Raw genomic sequence first — 25907 nt, 5'->3', positions numbered from 1 at the left:
ACAACCCAAGGATAACAATCAAAACTAGCACAAGAATTGGATATACTGTACAAACTGAATGCATAGCTATGCTGTTGTACCTTTGGTTGTGGGTGATCTCTACAACTTATCTGCCTTGGCTGAGTAGCAGATGTGCAGCTTCAATCAGGTAATCGTGTTGAGCAGAATGAACTCCTTTCCCTACGCAATATACATATTACAGTGAAAATGACAATCCACAGCCTGTTTCCAGTCATTCGACTGGGTCAGGAATGGAAGGAATGAACCCCCCTCCCATCGAGCGTTGAGGACAGGAATTATGCCGGCTGCCAAAGCCTGTCGCACTCCTCTGGGGCAATGATTAATGACTGACAGATGAAATGAAATGGTATTGGAGGGTGTTGCTGGCATAAAAGATGACAGGATAAACCGAAGTACCCAGAGAAAAACCTGCCCCGCCTCCACTTTACCCAGCACAAATCTCACATGGAGTGACTGGGATCTGAACCATGGAACCCAGTGGTGAGAGGCCGGCACGCTGCCGCCTGAGCCACGGAGACGCGACATAATACAGTACTACTTAAATTATTCTTAAATGCCTACACCTTTCAAGGAACCACCCATCTAAAAGATTTTCTTTTTTGGAACTGTCCATGGTCGACCTGAGAAAAATACATAGTTTTAACCAACTAATCAATACGTGACACACTATTCTCAAAATATTAATGAAAAAATAGTGGACATGTTTTGGCTCTTGGAGCCACCATCATCATCATCATCATCATCATCATCATCATCATCATCATCATCATCATCATCGCCAAAACATGACCAATATATTTTCATAAATAATCGTTTCAGTTTATAGTGTCATGTGTCATAGGGTGGTTAAAACTATATATTTTTCTCAAGTTATATATAGTCAGTACAGACCAATATGAAGATGATTACTTGTAATGCCAATGGCAAGTGTAATTTAAGAAAATGGAGAAAACAGAATGGAAATCAATGAAAGAGGGAGGTGTGCAAATGGATTCTTCATTAGTGTGGGAGGATTGATCCAGAACAGGAATGTACCACAGAGTTGTAAAATAATTGTCAACAAGACTTATTTTGTGCCAATTCTGACGTATTGTATGGATCAGAAACATGGGTGTTGAAGGAGAGGGATAAAAAGTAGAATACAAGCAGTGGAAATGAAGTTTCAAAGGTGTCAAGAAAGTTTAACAAGAATGGATAGAGTAAGAAACGATTGAGTTCAGGAAATGGTAAACGAGGTGCTCCTACAGGAAAAGAAAAATCAAGGCTGCAGTGGTATGGCCATTTTAAGAGAATGGGAGAAGAAAGGATACCAAGAAAGATGTTAGAAATGGAGTTGAAGGAAAGGAAAGCTAGAGGAAAACCAAGGGACAGGTGGCTGAAAGGTGTAAAGAAGAGCATCAAGGCAAGAGGAGGGGACTGGATGACAGTGACAGAAGAGAGAAGTGGTGGATGGACAGAAAATGATGGTGAGGCTAATGTTCCAAGCAGACCCAGCCTGTGGTTGAAAACTGCTCCAATTGATGATGATTAATAACAGTTTTGTTATCAAATTAGCTAAATGAAACAAGCTTAGAGATATGTGAGCATGTTTAGGTCCATTAAGTAGGCTAACCAAACTTACCTTCTGCCCGTGCTGGTAAGTGTCGGCTCAATTGCTTGCGGTGTTCTTCTGATAGAATTTCGGTGGTACCCACCAGGTCAGGGATGAATGGGTCGAGGTCGAGGCTAGCCACACTGCTGGCATAAAGTGCCCGCCGTAGCTCCTCGCTCATAGACAATACCTGCAAGAGTGGTTAACATTAGTTCTTCGAAGCAATCAACTCCCCTCATCTAATGCTACGTCTGAGATACACCAAGCCAATGACTCTTTACAAATTTTACAATTGGGACAAGACTACAAACATACAAACACATCTCCTAAGCATGGGTTCCCTTCATACTTGCTGAAAATTATACGATGGTGGTGCAATGTAGATTGAACTTTTTAATGGTTTAACTTAAAGTTACTGAAAGCCTAGACCTTTCATCAAAAGAGTCTTTAAAGATATAACTTCTAATCAGCAAAATCATTAAAAGAGCAGAAATGATTAGTATATTCTGTAATGTTGAATTGAATGTTCTTTAATTGCAATAAATAACTAGTTTTTTTGTTTTTAATGTAAAAATATAGTAATTATTCCCTAAGATCTAGTGGTTACAAACCAGTATTCAATATTTAGAATAGCCATACATAAAATCAGAAATGGGGGCGAACGAAGACAAATTCCAATCGAGGCTTTGGACGGAAGTGCAATACCAATTTTTCTTTAGTCAGCGAACTGACAAAATATGTACACAGAACTGATTTTGCTGTTCTTTAGACTGCATGTTTGGAATGATTAGTAGATACTTTCAGAAATGCTACTAGATTAGAATTCTGAAATTAAAAGGAAGTTTCTTTCAGAAATACTTCCAAAATAATACTGTAATTACAAAAATAGAATATCTACAGAAATCTCAGTAGTTTCATTATTAGCCTATATATCAAAACGTAGAACAACTTCTTCCTGTGGGGTTCCTAAAAGTTTTTTTTTTTTTCAGTACTCTCAAGCTAGAGTCCAATAAAGAGAGCTTATCATGTTATTTAGAAATTTAGAATCTCAAACATTAGAGTCTTTCACAAATCAATGCTACAATGAGTGGAGTAACTTCTTTTATTACCAATATATTTTTACTACTAATACTTTTTGATTATTGATTTATTTAACTACTGGTATTTTAGAACTCCTGGTTGAAGGAAATTGGTCATTGCAATAAACTGAAAAGCTCCCTTTGTGCAGAACTAGAACTGGTTTCTATGCATAAATGTTGATCCTTACCGAATATTAAAAGTTGAACTATTTCTAACAGATATGTCAAATACAAATTCCTACTGTGATTCAAGCCAAATTTGCAGTTTATATAGCACAGTCATGGGTATGGGTTGCTTCTTAAAAGGAACCAAACACTGAACTCTTTGAATACTCAAACGCACATACAAGGTTTGGTGAAATTTTACCACTTATGTGAATTTTATGCAAATGGCTTTTATGTCTTGGAACGAACTTCATTCTTTGGACTGATATATGGAAGAAAGTGAAGGAGCGGGCAAGAGCTAATATACTGCTAAAGAACTTGTTATTGTAACAGGATGCGTAAAAGATTAGGTACTAATACCAATGGAGTACCTTGGAGAAATTTGCTTGGAAGATGAAGGAATGGTGAAACCACTATAGCAGTCTTTTACATGCCTAAACATGTGAACAGAGCAATGATTAAGTTCGGACAGGAAAGTTATGGTCTGCAAGTAGTCCGGTTTATCTTTGCAGAAAGACAAGACTTGGCTGAACCATTACAGTAAGTACGTTTACGGCAATCAAAAGTGAGGGCACAAAATATTCCAGCATAACACGTTGGTAATAAATTTAAAGATGTGCTACTTTTCCCATAACCATGAATGGCTGTAATATGAACATTCAGTGTTAACAATTAAAGCATTTCTAAAAGCCTCAAAGGTGCAGTCACATTAATAGTTCACTGTTTTACCTGGGATCAACCATATTACAGCTGACTACAATTTCAAGAAGTTAAACATTAGAATCAAATAAACAGAAGTATTAGTTTTAAAACCACCACTAAATCTATACCTTTATGTCATTAATTTCTTCAGTCAGAAGCTTTGAAGACAATGAGTCAGAGGTGAAATTTTAAGTACATTAATATATCTAAATATAAAGTCACTTACCAGCAAACTTGAAAATTATTTTAAACTTAAAAACCTAGGAAATATTTCTGCAATGGTTTAAGACCACACAATTCTGTGGATGGATATTTTTTCAAAGAGTATTGTATGACATACCTTTCTTCTGTCAATAGAAACATGAATAAAAACACTTTTTTTTTAATTTCTACAATGTATCCAATAATTTGAAACATGCAAATGAGATGAATTATAAGTCTGCTGTACTCTTAAATATTGAAACTACATATATATCAAAGGAAAGTACCCAAAGTAGAGTCAAGGAATCATGCTTGAACTTTATGACAGCAAATATTTCCATCTAATTACAAACCTAACAAGGATTAAAAGAAGAGAACCAAATTTACGAGAAAGTTCCTCTCATATTAAGATTATGTTATCAGTACACAAAGAGGATACTAAAAGGTTGCTCCAACTCATTCCATACGAATTACTTTCTGGAAAATCTACGATAATATATTCATTAATATTAAACTACAATACTGAATAGTTTGAGCAATCACAAATACTATAGGCCTATTTAATTTCCATCAACAGAATGAGCATAAGATAACAGAGAGGTTATTGGATACGAGATATCAGAAATGGTCTTCCATATTTTGAAAAAGAAAGGCTATATGGAAAACTGGAGCAGGTGCACACTGCTAATTGGTGTAATAATTGATCATACTGAAGTAAATGAAAAACAGCAATAATAATAATAATAATAATAATAATAATAATAATAATAATAACACCATGGAGAGCGGCATGGTTAAACAGTGCTCTTGCCAACTGCCCAACAAATTCAAAATCAGGTCGACATAGGTAAATTCACGTTAAGTATGTGGTAGAGATTTTCAATAAAAAAATTATTTTCAACTTTTATTCAATAATTGCCACTATAGAGCATTTAATTAAGCTGTTATTTCTATCGACCTCGTATCCACCAATCAGACATGATCTCCATTTTAATGATAGTCAAATCTGGGGCAACTTTCTAGTCCTGTAACAACCTTAACACACCATCTCTCTCAAATATACAGTCATTTATAGTGCAATGATAGTATGTTTTTTTTTTAAAGGAAGATAAAGAATAAACTACATTTTGTACTTTAGAAACATTGTACTTTATGCATGGCAACTTCCATTTCCTCTTACTTGGTAACTTTTGAAAACTGATAGATAACACCATAATTTGAGATTGATTTTGTCTGTAACATGGCCTCTTTTGCATCTACAGGACAAAATGGTGTCAATCTTAAATAAATACAAGATTCTCTCAAATAGTGAATGCTGAGCTATAGAGTTAGTAAATACACTATGTGCTGAACACTGGTGGAAACAAAGTACGGTATGATACTGAACGTTGCCATACACTAAGTTTTTTAAGTTGTCTCACATTCTGAAAGAACAGACAACAGGCACAATGCGAGTGTATTGTACTGGAAGGCATTGGAAGCGCTATGTTGACAGACGTTTTCGAATAGTAACTTCAAGAGATTATTTCCAGGATTGAATTCTGATAATTCTTTCTTACAGAGCAAGTAATAGAAAGAGACCACTAAAAACCACAAGGATATAGTAGAAGGTTCGCCCGACCTAGGTCGTGCCTTTATTTTGAGCCAAATAAACTGAATACAACTTATCATTGCTCACTAATTTACAAGGACTCAGAAACCGCACTGATGCACCATGGAATCTGTAAAAACAGATACAATTACTAGTCTTTCATCTCGGTCCGTTCATATCGCAAAACAAGGTCACGCGAGCATTCGACAACCGTGGATTATCCACCAGTCTGACGCTGGAAACACACAATGTGCGGCCATTCAAAATCTGATTAATCATTCAAATGTTGCTATATTTACTCTGACACGAGTTATACTGTAAGAACGCATACTATCGACAATAAAGTATACTTCTTGCAGCATTTCCATAATAGTATGGCAAGGAAAACAGGGGTTACTGATGTCATACTTTGGCATCTGTGAAGTTTGTCTAGGCACTGTTAAGACTATCCACATTTTGTATATAAGAATTTTCACTGTTTTGCACAATACTTGGCGTGTAGTGACCAACAAACTACAAAGTTTTTCCTATGGTTAAGAAAACTACACAACATATCATTTTCATGATTCTTAAGTGATTCCGATGAAGCAATCTTGCATATCTCACTAGGTAGCCACAAACATTTGTAAGAGAAGAATATTAGTGTGTGATCTGTGCAAGATTCAAGGGAATGGTACTGTCACCTCTACTAACAATCATGATGACAGCTTTAATGCAGTGAAGTGTTTAGATTCATCACTATGTTACAACAGTATGTACAACTGTTAATAAATAATAGGCATTTGTCTAACGGAAAACGAAGTGCCCAGAGCCTTTAACTTTACAAATACATATTCAATTTTAGTAAGAGTGACTTGAGCAAAAGTACAAAAGTAGGATCAATGAAGCAATCATCTATGATTCCCTATAAATTATGTACCTAGCCTTTCTGAAATGTTTCCTAGCCTTTTCTTAAATGTTACACTGAAATACTGTAGCTGTCCCATACAGAACTAGACCGTTGGAGATCAAACTAGCTATCCATCAATGGGTACCGAAAACATGAATAAGATCGATATAATTCAATCGATGTCCCAGTTCGCACAAAAAAACAGTAAGTTCGGTACGCATTCTAGTTCGAGTGTGCTCCGTTTTGCCTTGACACCCGAGAGCACGCGAGTCCACGACCTTGAATGCCGAAGGGCTAATCTGAGTACAGTCTGATCTTCCGGTTCTTACTTTACAAAACACGTGAGCATCCTAACGTCTTACGATTAAGTTCGAGTAATTCTCTCTTGGAAAATGAATTTTCCTGGGATGAAATTTAAACAGACGTATTACTTAAATATCTGTAGAAATGGTCTTATAGTCTCATAGTGGAAATAAAAACTCGTTGTCTAAGAGCAAGGGAGATTTTTACTGATTGTGCAGTGTGCTAAATGTGTTAGGTAGTGTTCGTATTTGGCAAATATTTTTCGTAATACTGTTCTGCGGCAGACGATGGATCTTGTTAAGGCCATATTAGGTTTGACATTTACATCTTAACAGAACTCCATGAGCGAAATGTACTTCGGCAGTGAACAATGTCATCTGCTAATTCATAGCAGGCGTTTGTACATGTTTTTAAATTTTATTTTTATGTTTTAACAGAATGTTATATGACCGAAAAGTTTATATCTGCAGATATCCCTATCACGTGCTCATTCATCAGGCAACTACAGAAGATATAATCGCCCGTATAAACATCGTTAAATCCTTTTAGTTATCTGTAAATCAACATTTACTAATAAATAGAACATCGTGTCTATTTCTTTCCTTGCTATTACACTAACAAATCAATCACTAATTATCTGCATTTAGGGCAGTCGCCCAGGTGGCAGAGTCACTATCTGTTGTTTGCCCAGCCTTACCTTAAATGATTGCAAAGAAATTGAAAATTTATTGAACATCTCCCTTGGTAAGTTATTCCAATCCCCAACTCTCCTTCCTATAAACGAATATTTGCCCCAATTTGTCCTCTTGTATTCCAGCTTTATCTTCATATTGTGATCTTTCCTTCGTTTAAAGACACCACTCAAATTCGTTGACTAATGTCATTCCACGCCATCTCTCCACTGACAGCACGAAACATACTACTTAGTCGAGCAGCTCGTCTCTTTTCTCCCATGTCTTCCGAGCCCAAACTTTGCAACATTTTCGTAACGCTGCTCTTTTGTCGGAAATCACCCAGAACAAATCGAGCTACTTTTTTTTGTTGAATTTTTTTCCAGTTTTGAATCAAGTAATCCGGGTGAGGGTCCCGTACACTGGAACAATACTCTAGTTGGGGTCTTACCAGAAACTTACATGCCCTCTCCTTTACATCCTTGTAACAACACACACATGGAAAATACAAAACGTATACACAGTAGTTCCGCGATCCCATAGTCCTAATTTTATAGGCGAGTGCGTCTTTCAAAAGATGATCCCGTCTGTGTACGGTGTGACTACCAGTCACATTTACATGACTCAGAAAAATCTGTTGCCAAGCAGAGTGGCTCAGACGGTTGAGGCACTGGCCTTCTGACCCCAACTTGGCAGGTTCGATCCTAGTTCAGTCCGGTGGTATTTCAAGGTGCTCAAATACGTCATCCTCGTGTCGGGAGATTTATAGGCACATAAAAGAACTCCTGCGGGACAAAATTCCGGCACCTCGGCGTCCGTAAAAACCGCCAAAAGTAGTTAGTGGGACGTAAAAACAATATCATAAATCTGAATATTACCGATCTTTGTCTTCAAGGGTAGCTTCCATCTCGCCAAGCAAGTATGCTATGTAGTACGGATCGTAAAGACGCATGCTCGAATTCAGGAGATAGTGGGTTCGAACCTCACCAGCAGCCCTGAAGATTGTTTTCCGTGGTTTCAATTTCAACATCAGCCAAATGTCAAGGCTGTACTTTAATGAAGGCTTCCCACTCCTGACCCTTTCCCGTTCTAGCGACAGCGAAGATTTGAGTTAGACCGACGTTATAACACAGGCCAAGAACAATGGCCTCTTTAAAATAATGATGTGTCGCCCTGTTAAGTTATACGTCCTCTAACGTCTCGAACAGAAATGCGGTTAGCATCTTCAGAACTTCATCCTTTTCTGTAATAGTCTTGGTGGAACTGATTTTCTACTGTAGAAAATTGATATATATTTACATCTAATGCTTTATTTTGAAGGAAAGATTAAAGATGTTTAACGTGGGTTTTTGACGTATTGTTCAGACACTTCTCTAGTGTATATTATCTAGTTTTATAGTTGTTCTTCCACGGGTAGAAGTTCCACCGGATCTAACTTTAGACACTTGAGGGTTGGCATTTTCTGTATTCACTTGCTGTCAATCCTACGGAGGTCACCTATATAAAAATTACTTCAGTGAGATACTGGAAACGGATGTACATTTCTTTAGTGACATTCTGTTTAGGATGTGGACAGGAGTGGGGAGCCACACCTCTAAGACACCACGTTACAGACACACACACATATACTTGGTGTCCTTCATTGAGAGCCCGTACAAAACATTTCTGATTGGTATTCCACCGCAGCTGCAAGTAAACATGTCTCAGCGAGCCAACTGGTTTAGCAACTTACCAATTTATTGTAGCCAGCCAATCGCAGGGTGGCCAGTGGGGCGTGGTCATTCGCAACGGCTTAATAAATTGGCTTTTGATGATCATTTAAGGTTATGTTTGCCGTCTTCCCTCGCTGGCTGCTGACAAGCGAAATGAGGTCGATCATTGCAAGTGATTCTTGTTGGCTATAACGGTAGTTAGCTGAAATATTTTCAGCGCCCCCGGCTCTGAATTACCCCTTTTCCTAGTCAACGAACTTGGGAATAGGGAAACATTTCCAGAATCGTCTGTTAAATTCAATCCTACGTTGATGGTCGTGGTGGTGAATGGTTTTTAATTAAAAAACAGCTTACCAATCACTAATCATGGGAGGAAGAAGTCTTGACTGCTTCGCTGAACGGTCAGCGTATTTGGCTTCCATTAAACGGGCCCAATTTCGATTCCTGGCCGGTCCGAGGATTTTAACTGCGTATGATTAATTTCTCAGGCTTAATACACACATCTACATTCAAGATACCACACTGCCAATCATCACAGAAACATATAACAGCGAATACATCCCTCCACTTAGGGTTGGTGTCAGGAGGGGTATCCGACTGTAAAAACTAGACCAGATAACCATCAAGTTCCGAAAAAGGCTAGGAATAGGGAGGATCGTACGGGAAGGAACAGTTCTAAACCGTTGAAAAACCTCCTAAAGAAAGGTAATAAGTATAAAAAGTTTGGAAAATGAAATTATCCCCAGGTCGGAACCAATCATTCCTATAGTGATGGTTATGGATAACCAAAGGAAGGTTAAGAAACGAACATAGCAAAAAAGGGAAGAAATGCTTGACCAGCCCGGTATCCGTTGTAGACAGTCAATCTTACAATTCGTCAGCCCATAGACTGCCGTTTGATTGTGGGTGAGGCAGGTGGAATTTGAGGATCATTAAATGCAACAATTCCGTGGTGCTGACTTCTAATACGTTACACAACCCATGGCCAACAAAATACTGCCAGCAGTTACAACATAATACTGAAAAACCAACGCAAGAGACACTTGAAATTCTATGGACATATCTACAGAATGGATTACAACATACCGAAAGATAATAATAATAATAATAATAATAATAATAATAATAATAATAATAATAATAATAATAATAATAATAATAATAATAATAATCGTCTGGCCTCAGCTACCGTGTGCAGACATTTTAATTTGACGCCATCTGGCTGTCTGCTCGTCAGTTTCGATGTTCCGTTTTACTCTAGGCCTAGCAGATGGCAGACCGACTAGGCCTATTAACCAAATCTCTTTTGGGCGTCTATGACTGAGTTTTAATTAATTTTGTCGGGTGAACACCGAATGTGCCACAAGAGATCTTTTACATGCCGACATCGTACGACATGGAGTCGAATGGACTTTGGTCCGCCCTTCAAAAATCCGACTACCTCTACCCGCTATCTTGGCATCCGGGGGCCAACCCTACGACTGATGCACATAGGCAGATTATTTAATACAATAAACTTCGTAGTATGAAAATAAGCCCGTTTCGTTCATCTATCTGTGCGTTTTATACATTGTCAGGGCAAGTAATAATTCGCTTTTAGAATTTTTTTTAGTTGTTTATGTCGCACGGACACGCGTCTTACGGCAACGATGGGATAGGAAAGGAGTAGGAGTGTAAAAGAAGCGACCGTGGCCGTAATTAAGGGCTGGTGTGAAAATAGGAAACCCCACGGGAAACCAACTTCAGGGCTGCGGACAGTGGGGTTCAAACACATTTCCCTAATGAAAGCTCACAGCTGCACGCCCTTAACCGCACGGCCATTTCGCTCGGTACAATAAAATCGTAATAATACATTTTATTTATTTATAAATTATTATTATTTTTTTTTTTTTGCTAGGGGCTTTACGTCGCACCGACACAGATAGGTCTTATGGCGACGATGGGATAGGAAAGGCCTAGGAGTTGGAAGGAAGCGGCCGTGGCCTTAATTATGGTACAGCCCCAGCATTTGCCTGGTGTGAAAATGGGAAACCACGGAAAACCATCTTCAGGGCTGCCGATAGTGGGATTCGAACCTACTATCTCCCGGATGCAAGCTCACAGCCGCGCGCCTCTACGCGCACGGCCAACTCGCCCGGTAAATTATTATTATTATTATTATTATTATTATTATTATTATTAAGATGTAAATATTAATGGAACATTAATAATATTATTAACTACCGAGCTTAATCTCTTGATATTACTTGGTATTAGCGAAAGTTCCTCTGAAAACGAGAGGGTACAGTAGGATAATTTTTTTCATTTACATAGTTGTGACAGTTATAGAAAACGTATTCTACGTATGATGTTTTCATGAGAAGTGTTTATTTTTTAGTATACTTCCGAGGTTACCTAGCTGGGTATGTTTATATGATTCTACCAACAGATACTTCAGAGGCCTTCGAGACCAAGTTAACTGTATACTTCTCAGGGCTCTAAATCCGTTTTAGTATTGTATATAGCACAATACACAGCGTGAGAGCGCGAGAGTAAGGAAAGAGAAAGTTAGCTTTGTTCAAGATATCCGGTACGGAGTTCGAAACATAAAACCCGCATAACAAGACCATCATGACACGACTTTCGAAAGAATTACACGGGTACTAGAAAGTAAGGGTGAACAGCTGTGCTGACCTACAAAGATTGCCGATGTTCGGGAACTTTTGACATCGCTGTGCACTCAATGCCAGAGGAAAATGAACAGAATACTAATAGGATATTCAATGTTGGAAAATGAGGGTCTCGAGAACAATCATCGTATTGTTGTAGGAACACTACAGAAAACGTCACCAGATCGAACAACATTCTCGTCACGATTTTTTTTTTAAATAAGCATCACTTTCTATATTTTACTCAAGATTTAGAAGAAAAACAAATCGATAATGTCGTTTGAAAGGCCGATGAAAGTTAGGTATGTTCGTGCTTTATCACTTATTATGACAAAATCTTTATGGTTTAGGTATATCTGTTAGGTTCTTCAGTCTACCGAAACTATTTCTGATTAATAAATTTATACACTATCTGAAAAAGAAAAAAACTTAATTAAAATAATGTTATTTATTTTAAGCCCCACCAACTACTTTCACGGTTTTCGGAGATTACTGTAATTAAAATAGAATGACATGCTTTGTTCTTAAAATACCATCATTAGATTCTATCAAATCACACTCAAATATTTAGAAATGTAGAAATTTGTTTATTTATGTTTACATACTTATGAACATAAGTAACCTAAAGGTAGGCCTATTCAGAAGAACGTGCTGGAAATTTTACCGACATTGAGATCAATGATTCTAAGAAGCACCCTCAAATGTTAATTTATTAAAAAAATAAAATTTAAATATGGATAATATGGGGTTAAGGCTTCCCGGATAAGTAAAATCGCAAAAAGTTAAAAATAGACCAGGAGTACTGAAAGTACTTAAAATGATAATAATTGATACTACGGTATTGTTTTTTTATTAACTTACCCAATGCGTTGCGGTAAAACTAGCACTTAGCACAATTAATAAATGAAAAAATAAGCAGCACTTGAAACGAATAAGGCAAAGAAATATATGCAGACTACCTAACTTTCCTGTTTCTAAAAATAATCAGTCATGGTTTTCTGCTTTTGTGCCGAGAAACACTATGCCGGCCCTTTGTAATTCTGTATTCCTGTAACTCCTAACCCTCGTGCATTTTTAGTGTTTTTGATATCGCGTTTAAGCCGCAACGCGGTTGATCCCATTACGATAAATTGACAGTTGAGTGTAGTTTAATTTTATCGAGGTTTAATTTAGCCTAAATAATATTAAATACTGAACATGCATTTAATCACTTCAAAATTATTTTTATGATACTTTAAATGTCAGTTAAATTACATCATAAGTTTACTTTAAATTATATTAAATTTACTTTTAATTTTAAGCAGTTATGTTTATGCAAGTGTATATGGTTTGGGATAATCGCAGACTTCACAGCCTGAGCCCCACCATGTACAGAAAGTCATCAATAAATAAATAGCTTGAAATCTGGAATGTATCTTTATGAAGTCCTGCTCTGTCTCCGCTCCACTTCATTAAGATAAGTTCCAGATTTGAAGTTCCTAAATATCTAAACAGAAGTAAACATCAATATTTGAGTGTGAATTGATAGAATCTGATCGTGTTTTTTAAAGAACGAAACATACCATTCTATTTTCATTTTGTTTCTTTTTTTTTTCAAGTATAATACTGTTACCATTCTTTTTTCAGATGGTTAAATGTATTACTCAAAATCAGTTTCGGCAGAGTCGAAATTGAAAAGACAACGGCTTCGGATATTACCAAAAAAAAACCTTTTTGGGTTAAATGGTATAGGTCGATTGCAATAACAGCCCAAGCCCCCCCCCCCCGGGGGAAGACTTGAACGAAGATGGGTGGATTGCTTGCAGAAAGACATGCAAGTTGTCTGTATTCGCCCAGCTGATGGAGGACAGTGCTGAATGGTAGACCAAAGGGAAAAACTCCAGGAAGAAGAAGGGTGTCGGGCTGGACAGCTCAAGATGTAGAGCGCAGGTCTTCTGATTTGAAGCTGGCAAGTTCGAACCCGGATCAGTCCGATGCTAAAATACTACACCAGCCTCAAACAGGTACATTTATTAACATGTAAAAGATCTCCGACGGGACAAAATCCCAGCATTTCGGCATCTCCGAAACCATGAAAGTAGATAAAGGGACGTAAAATCAATAGCATTATTATTCTGTATTATTAGAATGAGAGGCAGGTAGCCTGATCTCTTGGAATCTTTTTCTTGAGCGTCTGTCCCTCCTAGTAGCGGGGTCCGCTACATTCAGTTCTGTCGTGAACCACGTCAGGGTGAAGATTGACACTCTTCAGAATATCTTTGTGAAGGGTACCTGCCCATCGGAGTTTTAGTCGTCCGGTTGGTCTCCTTCCGACGACTTCTAGCATGTAACTCGTCTTCGCGATAGTGTCGGCCCCTGTCCTTAGTGTATGTCCAAACCGTCGTAGACGACTCTCGCGCATTTTGTCTTGAAACGGTGCAACGCCTAATCTCTCTCCCCGATTGATTCATTGGAGATGCGATCCAATTTAGTGACGCCAGCTGTCCACCTCAGCATCTTCGTCTCCATGACGCCCAGACAACACTACAGAATCTCAGTATTCGTAGTCCGCCAACATTCGCAACCATATAATTATGTAATTTAACTTCCATATCAACAGAAACGATTTCAGAAAATCATCCTATATTAAACGAAAAGGACATTTCGGGTAAAATTTTTATCAATATTTTGCATTTTTTAATCATTAAAATTGTCCTAAAATATTCAACGCACCGTAATTAAGACACTCAAATGCTCGAACTAAACAATGCATTTCCCTTGCCAAAACATACAAAATCATTAACATGCCAAACCTATCCGAAGTATGTAGACATGAATTCCAAACTGAGCATCTGATGCAACTAAGAACATGATGCGTAGCATTTAGTTCAGGCTCACATTCCGAGGAGACATCAAGGACGGGTTACGGTACTCTTCAATGGAGCAAGTCTACTAACCAGAAGCTGTTCAGGATTAACGAGAGAACAGGCGTCTGTAACTGGAAATACTGAACGAATAGCATGAGTAACAAAATCTCATCAAGAATCTCAGATTAGTACACTGACGTCATCCTATAAGAATAACAATGAATCATTTTCGCAGTTTGCCTCCTATGCACAACCGTCGTGTGATCAAAGATCAACAGTCTATTTGCATTACACAACTTACGAAGTCACGTTTTGGAAGAACCACTTGACAGCAAAATTCCGGCACTCACGCGTGTTGAAGGAACATTTAAATATGGTATTAAATAATTTCAGTAAACTCAATCAAATTGAAGAGTGCTGTATCAGTTTAAAATGAACCAAAAGCATCTTTAATGGATTCTCTATGAACAAGTATCAAAACGATGAAAATATGATCGGACAGTTGAGAATCTTCCCTCACAGCTTTTAAGTCACACCGGCCAAAAATTGGCATTACGGCGACGATAGGAAAGGACTAGGAGTGGGAAGGAATTGGCCATGGCCTAAATTAAGGTACAGCCCCAGCATTTGCCTGGTTTGAAAAATCAGTCCTTATGAAGAAAATGGTCGGAATGGGGGATGTACCCGAGGAACAACTTGACAAGTTACGAAATATCTCGCTGGAAAAGCGTGAAAGGAGAAATTTAAGACTTCAGGGCTTTTGGCGAGAATAAAAAAATAAAGTGTGCAAGTTCTGAGGGACAGACAGACAAGGTGACTTGTGTAAACGTGGCCCGAAGATGGCCGTAATAATAATAATAATAATAATAATAATAATAATAATAATAATAATAATAATAATAATAATAATAATAATCAGGAGCGAAAAGACATTCACAGTGCAAGAATGAAGGAGTACTGGTCAAAGAAGAAAGCTGCTAGAGATAAGGACCACGTGGTCCATAGCAGGCCCAAACGGAACTAAAAAAAATAATAATAATAATAATAATAATAAATAACATAGTCAAATTGTTTAGTCCCGGCTACTATGTGCAGGCATTTTGATTCTACTCCATTTACACGCCGTCAATTTCGATATCCGTTTTAATCTACCAGAATTTACGAGCTTGGGACCCGGAGGCCTACAGAGAGTGCTACCACAGCATTGTAAGTTTTCTTACTGACTGTCACTAAGAACCAAAGAATGACTATTGTAATTACAATTTGTAATCTTCTATCTTTGTTAATCTTAGCCCTGCCAGCTTTCACTCGAGAGAACGGGTTCGAACCCCACTGTTAGCAGCCCTGAATATGGTTTTCATTGGTTTCCCATTTTCATAACAGGAAAATGCTGGGACTGTACGTTAAGGGCACGGTCGATTTCTTCCCATTCCTAGCCCTTTCCTGGTCCATCGTCGCCACAGGAACTATCTGTGTCGGTGCGACGTTAAGCAAATTGAAAAAAAAAAATGTACGTGTGTTGAAACAATTAACGTCTAAATTAAGAAAAAAATCAGAATTTGGTTTGAACTGAGCAATTACTTTCGGAATTAAGGCTTTTCATTTTTCACAAAATGTTTTTATTTCTTGTAAATGCTCTAGAAGCACCGATTTTGTTTTCTCTGGTTTGGAACTGTAATAATAAAGTTTAGGAAAGTAAAAGGAATAATATGTAGTATTATGTTTGATATTACAAGTTTATAATGTTAACACATTTTTTTGTTTAAAAGTGGCATCACATATTAAAAACCGTTTATAAAGTAGTTCTGAGTTTTAAAATACAAACGATGAACAATGTATAGGTATGTGTTTGAACCAATTTTGATACTTAACAGGTTAAAACTAGTTTGTCTCTAGCATTTTGATTTTAGAAACAAGTTACTTTTGAGAAAAAGCAGAGCTGGAATGGAAATTCCCATTTAAAGGGACGCACAAGTGTGATTTCAATGTCATTGTAGCTTCATTTAAAAATGGCCACACAAAGAATCCCACCAATAATATGTCTAACATATCAGAATCTTTTTCTTTCGATTTTTTCATTTTTGTCTTTTGACCAGTTTGGTCCAAAATCTTAGAGAAAAAGGTGCAAGTTCTGAGGAATAGATAAGGACAGGTGGCTGGTAAAAAGCCCAAAGATGGCCGTAATAATAATAATAATAATAATAATAATAATAATAATAACAACAACAACAACAACAACAACAACAACAACAACAACAACAACAACAATAATAATAATAATAATAATAATAATAATAATAATAATAATAATAATAAACAACGTTACACTTGAAGTGAATGTAAGTCAACTTTCAGCTGATATCCGAGTAGTCCCATTGCTGTAAGAATTACTTGGACATCATACTTTTCGTAATAGTGCTAGCTACTGGAGAGCAGTGAGACACGATTTCTCTATTACGTTTTCGTCCTAATCAAAATAAAGGTTATCCGTGCATGAGAACACTTCAAAATCTCTGGGCAATGCAGTCCTCTCCTCATGCTGGCGAAAGTTTACGGGAACGAAGCCAAGGAGTGACGTCATGAAGAGCTCACGTACAGAACTGTGAACAATTCCAAACAAAATCTTTCGTTCTACAGAAATCTGGAAAGAGCTAGGACACATTGAATAGCCCAATAAAATAAACTGCCTCAATTTCCGTCTGTTATTAGTGGAAAGAAGGGAAAGAAGAAGAAACAAACCTCCAGGCTGCAGCTTTAATGGTCAGGTATTTTCTACCCGGAAAACTGCCGTCTGCATCATGTAAGGGACATTTTAACCGTAAGGACTAGCTTCCAGCTAATTCTGTAAAGCCCGAAGAATTATACATAATTTACGATTATATCACTAAATACTTCCTCTGTTAAGGGAATTATTGTGGGGCTAGAATAAACTTCCTCAGCTTTCCGCCATACCCACTCTCTGGGTGTCGGCAACCTGATTGCTAAACTGCAATTAGACCAAGGAAGACTGTTCATCCCGAATGGGAATTTCATTGAAAATAGGTAGTATGCAAGATTTCTTGGGAATTTTTAGATTTGGAGTTCCTTAATGAACCAGTTGATCGACCAACTTTAAATGCTAACCAACTGAGTTGTGACTCGAACCTGTCAGCACCTAACCAACTCCGAAACTTAATTGGCCCCCCTCTACATGCACTGCACGATCTCAGCCGAGGCGGTCAAGGGGTACTCTGTTCACCCGAAACGACGTAGGTTTCTTTCCCCGTGAGGAAGACGAAAATTTAACGAGAATTCCTCTTCTGGAGAAACACAGAGCCCTATCGGAATTAGTGCCGAGGTTATGGATACTGGAAGTATTTATCTTCAACTCCTTCAAAGGCCTCCACGGCCTATTCGGCGATGACATTGCTTTTGCCCTGCTCGCTACACGCACTCCTATACGGGTCGCTGAATGATGAGGCAACTAACAATGGAATTATTGAAATATTACAATATGCCCTGTGGCATGCTTACGTAATAGTAATGATGGATTAATTAGTATTATAATTCTGATAATAACCTAATCAGTCTGTCGAACACGAATATAGAACACTTAAAAATACCTGTAAAATGAGAAAGTATTTTACAGCGTTGTGTTATATTCCTGTTCAACAGAATGAAAAGCCTGTAAGTTATATTAACCAACTCGACACTCAAAAAGAATGGATTCGTTTCAAACGAATTATAATTGACAAAACGATGGCAATATTCTGTACAGAGCTTTAACAGTGTAATTAGGCAGGATTCACGCAACGTGACCGCCTTACAGGTGCCCTCATCAAGACCAATTAGAGGAAATTAATTAAATAGAAGGATTAACATTCACGGAAATACGAAACTTCCGAGGTCAGGAATGAATGTAGACAAAGAAATCTTTAGGACGTGTTTAAACCTTGTAAAACAAACTTATCGGAGTATAATGAGGTAAGGAATATAATCTAGAAATTGGAATAGAAGAATAACACATGCAACAAACTTGTGAGTTTATTGATAATTCCATAATATTTCGATTATGGATACTTTGAATATTCTTAAACACGCATATAGCCTGTATTTCTCATTCCATACTTTAGAAGAGTCTTCCATACATTGTGTAGAGTCGAATTCGCAACATTATTACGCTGCAGGTAGCTGAGCCTCCGTGGCTCAGGCGGCAGCGCGCCGGCCTCTCACCGCTGGATTCCGTGATTCATCTGTCACTCCATATGAGATTTGTGCTAGACAGAGCAGAGGCGAGACAAGTTTTTCTCCAGATACCCCGGTTTTCCCTGTCATATTTCATTCCAGCAACACTCTCCATTATCATTTCATTTCGTCTATCATTCATTAATCACTGCCCCAGAGGAGTGCGACAGGCTTCGGCAGCCGGCACAATTTCCATCCTCGCCGCTAGATGGGGCTTCATTCATTCCATCCCTGACCCGGTCGAATAACTGGAAACAGGCTGTGGATTTTCATTTTCATTACGCTCAAAGTGTATATTAAGAATTAAAACTTATTTGACAAATGATGAAGCTTAAAATGACCGAGCTCGATAGCTGCACTCGCTTAAGTGCCGCCAGTATCCAATTTTCAGGAGATAGTGGGTTCGAACCCCACTGTCGGCAGCCCTGAAGATAGTTTTCCGTGGTTTCCCATGTTCACACCAGGCAAATGCTGAGACTGTACCTTACATAAAGCTACGGCCGCTTCCTTCCCACTCCCAGCCTTTTCTTGTCTCATCGTCGCCGTTAGACCTATCTGTGTCGGTGCGACGTTAAACAGCTTGTTAAAAAAAAAAAAAAAAAAAAGCCGAAAATGCGCTGCAAGTGAGAGCGGCCAAGATTGGAACAACGGTGAATTGAACGTACATATTGTTAATAGCGAATACTGAATTAAAGGACAATCTTACCGAAGTTTCAGGACAGCTAATCCCGCGCACATCAATCTATATTTATCTCAGCTACCTCTGTGGATTACCCACCTGTGGGTGGGGGCGGCAGAATAACACCCACTGTATCCCCTGCCTGTCGTAAGAGGCGACTAAAAGGGGCCCAAGGGGCTCTGTACTTTGGAGCGTGGGTTGGCGACCACGGGGCCCTTAGCCATGTCCTGGCATTGCTTCCACTTACTTGTGCCAGGCTCCTCACTTTCATCTATCCTTTCTGACCTCTCTTGGTCAACTCTTGTTCTTTTCCGACCCCGACGCTATTAGGTTTGCGAGGGCTAGGGAGTCTTTCATTTTCACGCCCTTCGTGGCCCTTATCTTCCTTTGGCCGATAGCTTCATTTTTCGAAGTCTCGGATGCCTTCCATTTTTTCTCTCTGATTAGTGTTATACAGAGGTTGGTTGCCTAGTTGTACTTCCTCTTAAAACAATCACCACCACCACCATCTGTGGATCAGTGGTGCAGTGTCGGCGTCCGTATCCTAAGATCAAGGGAACAAACCTGAGAGTAAGAGAGAGAGAGAGAGAGAGAGAGAGAGAGAGAGAGAGAGAGAGAGAGAGAGAGAGAGAGAGAGAGTGTCGATTTGTGAAGACGAAAGAAGTTCATTCGACACTCGATGTCGAAATGAAAAAGGTTTTGGAATTCGTTCGACAAAATTAATTAAAACTGAGCCGAAAATCCCAATGTAGGTCCGGAGTACTCTGCCCTCTGGCAGAGCAAAATAATGTCAACATTGACGTACAGGCAGCCTAAATGGCGCCAAAATTAAATGCCTGCACGCGGTAGGTGATAATAATCGGCGTATCACTTTATCACCATCATAATATTCCTCGATCAATAACCACAAGGTCTTCCTGAACATGGAGACGAGCTCTTTCTTGGCAATGGAGTAGCCTACAGTACATTTGGCTGATGTGGGATGCAACATTCACTGTACGGAACGGAGCAACAACCTTCAAACCATGGCCACAGGCAGAACAATTTGTCTACACCACCGACTTTCTGTGTCAAGTGGAAGAAGAAGACTTCAATTTAATATTCTTTTCCTGTTTCGCATATACAAATAAACATGAACACACACTCTGAAAATAGACGGGCAAGGCAAAGATGAAGGACTGGGAATGCATTCTCATTACTGGCTCCGAATTATTCACCAGATACATGTTGCTTCCGTAAGACTTGCCACACGCTATTCAGCATACGAATGAAGATGTTAACGCCAATTTTTCAGCATCCCTGTGCTTATGTCTGAACAGGTACTAGGGTGCCAACATTTATTGGAAAAATGTTATTTACTGCACCATTAAATTTTATGTGGGTCTGTAATATTTAACAACTCATGAATGCCAATCTGATTGGGGCTAGGATTCGGTCTCAATTCTGAGCACAGACGACGAGCGCCTAACCTGCCAGAACTTGAGTTCCTATTAACATATAACATACGAGACGCGGAGTCACGTGAAGCTATGGAAAGGCCTCGGAAAGTGAGAAAATGAAATACTACAGGCCTTGATATCGTCGGAGTTCGAGAGGACAAGGGTTATCAGGCACAAGTGGACGTAATGCCAGACTCAGCTGAATACAAATGTTTACGCTTGAGGGGAAGAAAGTGACCACCTTGGGAACCACGAAGAGACATCGAAACCGTGAGAGTTCTAACCACACCAGCCCTGCGTATGGTTTTCCATGATTTCCCATTTTCATACCAGCTGTACCTGGACTGCACATCCGCTTCCTTCCCAGTCCTACCCTTTTTCTAACCCATCGTCGCAACAACAACCGAGTTATTGATACTTTAAACCATTAGAGAAAATCACTTGTAAGATGGCCAAGTGAGGAACAGTAATGAATTTCCTTTATCATACTTTAAACTTAAGCCACTTCGTTCATGAATCTATACTGCTAATAATAAGAGTTGATATCTGACATTTCTTAGAGGGAGGTCCGTTTACTGCCTGCCGAGGCGGGATAAAGGGAGTGGCTGTGTGGTTGCCATGGAAACGAGGGTGGGGCGACTGCGGTTGCCATGGAGATAAAACAGCTCGTCTTGCTGGGAGTTGCCAAACCTGTCACTGTCACTGATAAGAACCTGATTGTATAAGAGTGATCGCAAATGGGAGACACCGCCTGGCCAGGTAGTCTACAACAGATCACAGCGGTCAGAATGAAGGAGGGAAAAAGTGAGCCGGAAGCGAGGGGTAAGAGCATGTAGAAAGGAATGCTGGAATGTGGCAACATCGTGAAATGGCACGTGCAGTGCTCCTCCCTCCAACCTTATCTGTCAGACGCCAACTTTAGTTAAGTCTAGTATAGTCTAAAATCAATAACAGAGCTGGTAATTGAACCACGGACAACCGGAAACTACTTTGCTGACTTGTCCAGCACAGCAATTGCCTCTATTCTCATCGTTGCCATGTCCAAAACAATCACTCTTTGTGAATGTATATGAAATGTCACAAAAGCAAATGTTACGAGGCGGTAAGGAACTCTTTCATGGTACTGTACTCGGGAATGTATCACGATCAGTAGTCATTCATGTAAATGCAGAGGTCTCTACTGGCGTGGGTAGTAAAATGCACTGGTTGCTTGCAGGCGGACAAACACGTGATCTTTTCGACAGAACTAATGATGTCCAATCATTCGTCCTCTTTACGAGGGAATATATCCCAGAATTGCCCATTAGGAACTGAAGTTCATGAGCATCATATTAAGAAGATGCAACAGAAAGCAATAAATCTATTGTTTTAGAATTTTATAGCACCTCAATAATGTCATTCTGAGTGGAGACCACAAACCGAAGAATAATACTCACTGTGTACTCGGTAAGTTGTTGCTAAAGCTTCTTCAGATTCAGATACTAAAGGAAAAAAAGGATGAGAGCTGCACATTGATCATGATATCTAATGTATAGATTTTCATAATATTTTCATGGAATGCCTTGTATATAATATAAAAAAGGTATTCCCAAAAACTTATTGGAAATAACTTTTGATGGTTCATGAACAAATGAGTCCTTGTGAAACATTCTAATCAGTTCAATTGCAATTTTTTTGAAAATTTTAAATTTACTAGGTAATACAAGTAAAAGAAACCATTGTATACTGATTTCAATTCAGATATCTATTGTATTTAAAAGAATGAATTGTTTGTACAAAAATCTAGGATATAAAGAGTCCTACAACCCGAAAAAAATACTTCGATCGAAAATTCCTTATACAAGTTTTCTAATATAACTATGTTCGGCTTCATGGCTAAATGGTTAGCGTGCTGGCCTTTGGTCCAGAGGGTCCCGGGTTCGATTCCCGGCCGGGCCGGAGATTTTAACCTTAAATGGTTAATTCCCTTGGCTCGGGGATTGGGTGTTTGTGCTGACCCAACATCCCTGCAGCTCACACAACACTATCCTCCACCACAATAACACGCAGTTATCTACACATGGCAGATGCCACCCACCCTCATGGGAGGGCCCGCCTTACAAGGGCTGCACTCTGCTAGAAGAAAAATGAAATTCAATGTGTAAATAGAAAAGCAAAACAAAGATATACTTTTCTCTGATGAAACCTTGCCTAAAATTTTTCAGGAAGTTATTCCAGACTCTCCTCCCCCCAATCCTGTTCTTGTATCTATACCAGCGACATTAATCAATATTAGTAAAATTGCAATTTTGTCTGTACACTTCAAACTTCGTTTTATATCGGATTAGCTACAGGAGCTAAGGATAGGTAGCAAGATATCTGCCATATATTTACGATGCTTAATCCTGTGTAATTCTGGCATCTGTATCAACAAAATCTATATAAACAAATTAATATTTCGTCAGTACACTTTAACTGTTTCTCTCGTATGTCCCATTTATCTCAGATTAGAGACACAAAAGTCGAACGTAGGTTAAGTTCGATTGTTGTCTATCAGTTTATTACGCGTCAGGGGAAATTGACGTGGCGTAGTGGTATTAAGGGGTAAAAAAAAAGGCAAATTTCACCTTTAATATTAGCTAAATCGGAAAACGGTACATAACTGAATTTGAACAACGCAACAGGCTATATTTCTCCGATCAATCTAGTGTTACATCCATGACAGAGCTGTAAGAAAAATATAAAAAAATAATACAATTATAACTTATACATTCTTATCGTAAAGGCGGTGATAACTTATACATTCTTATCGTAAAGGCGGTGAAGGCATACCTCTTGCACTTGAAAGAACGTAGGTATTGCTTACACACAAACCTCATTAACGATGGGTACAGGGCGCAATTCTGGTCTGCGTTACCTATGGAGTTACGAAGAATGTACTGTTGCCACTTTTTCTTCTACGCTCGAGTGATTTAATCTAAATGAAAGGCAATTTGTTCGTCATTTCTATTTATCCTACTGCAATAACAGTTGCATATGCATACAGTACAGTAGATTTTGCAAACCCCGCTGTAAGTTCCTCAATGACAATTAAGTATCTCACTGCACGTGGAGTACACACACTGCTGCAACATAGCTATTTAGAATGAAACAAATGTACACAGTTTATTGGTTCAGCTATTACTCTAACATTGTCACTTGCTGTCCGTCATTGACGAGGATCGTGTACCTATTAAAATGAGAACGATCATTAATTAGTATTTTTCGGATAATTAAAAGGAAATTCACGGGAAATAAACCATTTTTAGCGTGCTGAAGTGTCTTATTTTAACTCTATTCCCCCCCCCCCCCCTTTTTTTTTAAAGTTCCCGTGAGAATGAATCACTTGTTTCCCTTCCCAAACTAGGCGTTAAGGAGAGCCCAAGTGTCTTCTTCATTAGTGCTGTTACCAAATGCGGACTTGGCCCAGGGATGCCATTGTTAAAATTACGTACTAAATTTACGCCCCTGTATTTCTAAATCATCTGCAGCCAATAACTCTGGAAGTTTTAGAGCTTCTTCTAGCATCCGTTTAACGTTAACTGAAGTTAAATTAAGTGGAAATTGTATTTTAACAAATACTGAAATTGGTTTAATTTAAACAAAGTTTTAAAAGAACAATACAGTATGGTAATTTAGTCTCATTCAGTAAATAGAGTTTTTCTTGCAATTATGATTCAGAGGCTTCCTTTAATGGTTTTATACCGGGTTGAGTGGCTCAGACGGCTGAGGCGCTGGCCTTCTGACCCCAACTTGGCAGGTTCAATCCTGGCTCAACTCGGTGGTATTTGAAGGTGCTCAAATACTTCAGCCTCGTGTCAGTAGATTTCCTGGCGCGTAAAAGATCTTCTGCGGGACTAAATTCCGGCATCTCGGCGTCTCCGAAAGCCGCAAAGTGGGACGTAAAGCCATAAAAGTATCGAATGCTAAAAACTGAAGTAAAAGTAATTCAATAAAAAGCTCGTGTAAGTTAACCCACCAAATACTGAACTTAGCTGACTTGTTATATATATTACCAACGTACCGAATAAAGTTTACAGTTCAGCATAAAACATTCTCTTCTGTAACATTTTATTTTGGAAATACAGAGTTTTCAATACAACCTTGTGATAAATGGAGAAATGTTAAAATAATAAACGTTGTGATTTATGAAGTGGTTCTTACCAAGGAATACATCAATCTAATGAGGGAATTCTTAACATACTTTTTGTGATGAAAATCTAAAAACTTCCAGTTTTAGTGTTCCCTTTCCCCTTTAAATCCTCAGGAGTAGAATTGAAAATCTACGTATGAAGAACATTTCATACATCCCGGAAAAAAAAACCCAGGTAAGTATTTTTATTCAGTTTTTTAAATCTTTGCAATAACCTACTAACGTCAGTTCTCTCTATCTTTGGACACTAAAAATAGAAGTCCTGTAGTCACAATACTGAAGAAAAAACCTAATTTTATTTCCAGATTATTCAAGAATACAAAACAGTTACCGGTAAGAACCAGATAGAGAGTTACCTTGTTAATATTCTGAATATTGTTAATGAAAGTGGCTTCAACCAGATTAAGTCAGTTTGTCTTGTGTGTGAAGTATATTTTCTGTTGTTGTTATAGACATGGACATTATGGTCTTTTAAATGAATTACTGGCAGTGAATTTACACAGCTGCCTTTGTTAACGAGAACTGTTCAAATCTTAGTAGGTAACATTACACAAATGTTACGTTCACCACTTTCGTTTTGATTGGTTCACATCAGAAAATAATGCCTCGTCAATATAAGGCAAGTCACTTCCATTCACGATCCAAAGCAGAATTTGAATTTTGAATTCAATCAATCAACCAACAAATCAATCAATACTGATCTGCATTTAGGGCAGTCGGGCAGGTGGCAGATTCCCCATCCGTTGTTTTCCTAGCCTTTTCTTAAATTATTGCAAAGAAATTGGAAATTTATTATTGAACATCTCCCTTGGTAAGTTATTCCAATCTCTAACTCCCCTTCCTATAAACGAATATTTGCCCCAATTTGTCCTCTTGAATCCAAACTTTATCTTCATATTGTGATCTTTCCTACTTTTAAAGACACCACTCAAACTATTCGTCTGATGCCATTCCACGCCATCTCTCCACTGACAG

At 38.4% G+C, this 25907-nt stretch overlaps 1 protein-coding gene across 11 annotated transcripts in view; it reads right to left on the bottom strand.

Annotated features, from left to right (window-relative positions):
• mtd (mustard) overlaps positions 1-25907 on the bottom strand; it is a 952680-nt gene that overhangs the window by 12167 nt on the left and 914606 nt on the right. For all 11 annotated transcript variants that reach the window (XM_067157991.2, XM_067157992.2, XM_067157994.2 and 8 more), the window contains one exon: positions 1643-1802. In XM_067157991.2, coding sequence (XP_067014092.2) covers positions 1643-1802 — 160 coding nt within the window. The remainder of the gene's footprint in view (positions 1-1642; positions 1803-25907) is intronic.

The sequence above is a fragment of the Anabrus simplex genome, chromosome 14 (assembly GCF_040414725.1).
Source record: "Anabrus simplex isolate iqAnaSimp1 chromosome 14, ASM4041472v1, whole genome shotgun sequence".
Taxonomy (NCBI): domain Eukaryota; kingdom Metazoa; phylum Arthropoda; class Insecta; order Orthoptera; family Tettigoniidae; genus Anabrus; species Anabrus simplex.
The sequence above is the reverse complement of the archived record's forward strand: the minus strand, read 5'-3'. Positions and strand labels throughout refer to the sequence as shown.